The sequence below is a fragment of the Etheostoma cragini genome, unplaced genomic scaffold (genome assembly GCF_013103735.1).
Source record: "Etheostoma cragini isolate CJK2018 unplaced genomic scaffold, CSU_Ecrag_1.0 ScbMSFa_4657, whole genome shotgun sequence".
Lineage (NCBI taxonomy): Eukaryota > Metazoa > Chordata > Actinopteri > Perciformes > Percidae > Etheostoma > Etheostoma cragini.
Window position 1 is genome coordinate 63,104 of NW_023269051.1, and position 1,400 is coordinate 64,503.

The 1,400-nt window shown below is 49.7% G+C and overlaps 1 protein-coding gene across 1 annotated transcript; it reads left to right on the top strand.

Moving 5' to 3' along the window:
- Positions 1-118: 118 nt before the first annotated feature.
- LOC117941218 (101 kDa malaria antigen-like) lies at positions 119-864 on the top strand. The gene is made up of 2 exons (XM_034866307.1): positions 119-574; positions 747-864. The coding sequence occupies exon 1, from the start codon at positions 122-124 to the stop codon at positions 512-514; it is 393 nt and encodes a 130-aa protein (XP_034722198.1). The 5' UTR covers positions 119-121; the 3' UTR covers positions 515-574; positions 747-864.
- Positions 865-1,400: the final 536 nt, after the last annotated feature.

Sequence of the window (1,400 nt, forward strand, 5' to 3'; positions counted from 1 at the left end):
TGGCATTCCCTCTTTTGCATTCCCCCTCCGGCTTTTCCCCCTCTGGCATTCCCCCCTGTGGCATTCCCACTCTGGCATTCCCTCTCTAGCGTTGCTAGCGCTGCTAGATTATAGTCTCTCTATGTTGCAGCATCGCAGCGGCTCCGACTCTCATCCTGCCGAAGCGTCTCTCCAGGAAGAGAACGAGGTTGTCCCTGACGCCGACGTCCAGGTGTCCTCGCCGGGACACACCGACCAGGAAGCAGCCACCAAACAGGAAGCAGCCACCAAACCGGAAGTAGCCACCAAACAGGAAGTCTCCTTCACCGAAGTCCACGCCCAGCTGGCACCGGCCGAGCAGGCAGAGAAAGAGAAGGAGGAAGAGGAGAAGGAGGAGAAAGAGAAGGAGGAAGAGGAGAAGGAGGAGGAAGAGAAGGAGGGAGGCGACAGGGAGAAGCGAGAGGAGGGAGAAGAAGAAGATGTTTCCATGGTAACGGAGTACGCCCTGTCCTCCACGCTGCCTCAGGAGGACTAACACAACCTCATTTAGTGAAGTTTCTTCTTCTTCTCTTTCCTTCTGAGTTCAGTGAGACAGGCAGACAGACAGACAGACAGACAGACAGAAAGGACGACAGACAGACAGACAGACAGACAGACAGACAGGAGGACAGACAGACAGGAGGACAGACAGACAGACAGACAGGAGGACAGACAGACAGACAGGAGGACAGACAGACAGACAGACAGGAGGACAGACAGGCAGGCAGACAGACAGACAGACAGGCAGACAGACAGGAGGACAGACAGACAGACAGGCAGACAGACAGACAGACAGACAGGAGGACAGACAGGCAGACAGACAGACAGACAGACAGACAGACAGACTTAGCAGTTACCTTACCTTTCCTTGGAGACGAAGAGCATTTCTTTAAAGTGTCGAGCTCATTATTGATGACATCATCTTCTGTAACATCGTTGCTACGTATCCAACATGTCTGCATTATATACCAACAACCTTTACTGAATTTTAAAGTTGTGAATGAAGTCAGACTCGTTTTTTTCTTCTACTGATCTGAAAACGTAGAAAACTAAAACACATTATAGACACGGTTTTAAGTTTTACTTTTGATTATTCCATCAGCTGATCAATGACCTTTAGGTGACCTTTCCATCAGCTGATCAATGACCTTTAGGTGACCTTTCCATCAGCTGATCACATGGTGCTAACCAGACACCGTAAACATTCCTCTAATATTCCTGAATCATTCACAAACCTCATACTATATTTTTGGGTTAGGGTTCCTCTGGGTTTCTACTGAGTCCCCCTCTAACGTCCCTTTTAACTTCCCTCTAGGTCCCCCTCTAATTTCACCTCTAAGTCCCCTCTAAGTCCCCTCTAAGTCCCCCTCTAAGTCCCCCTC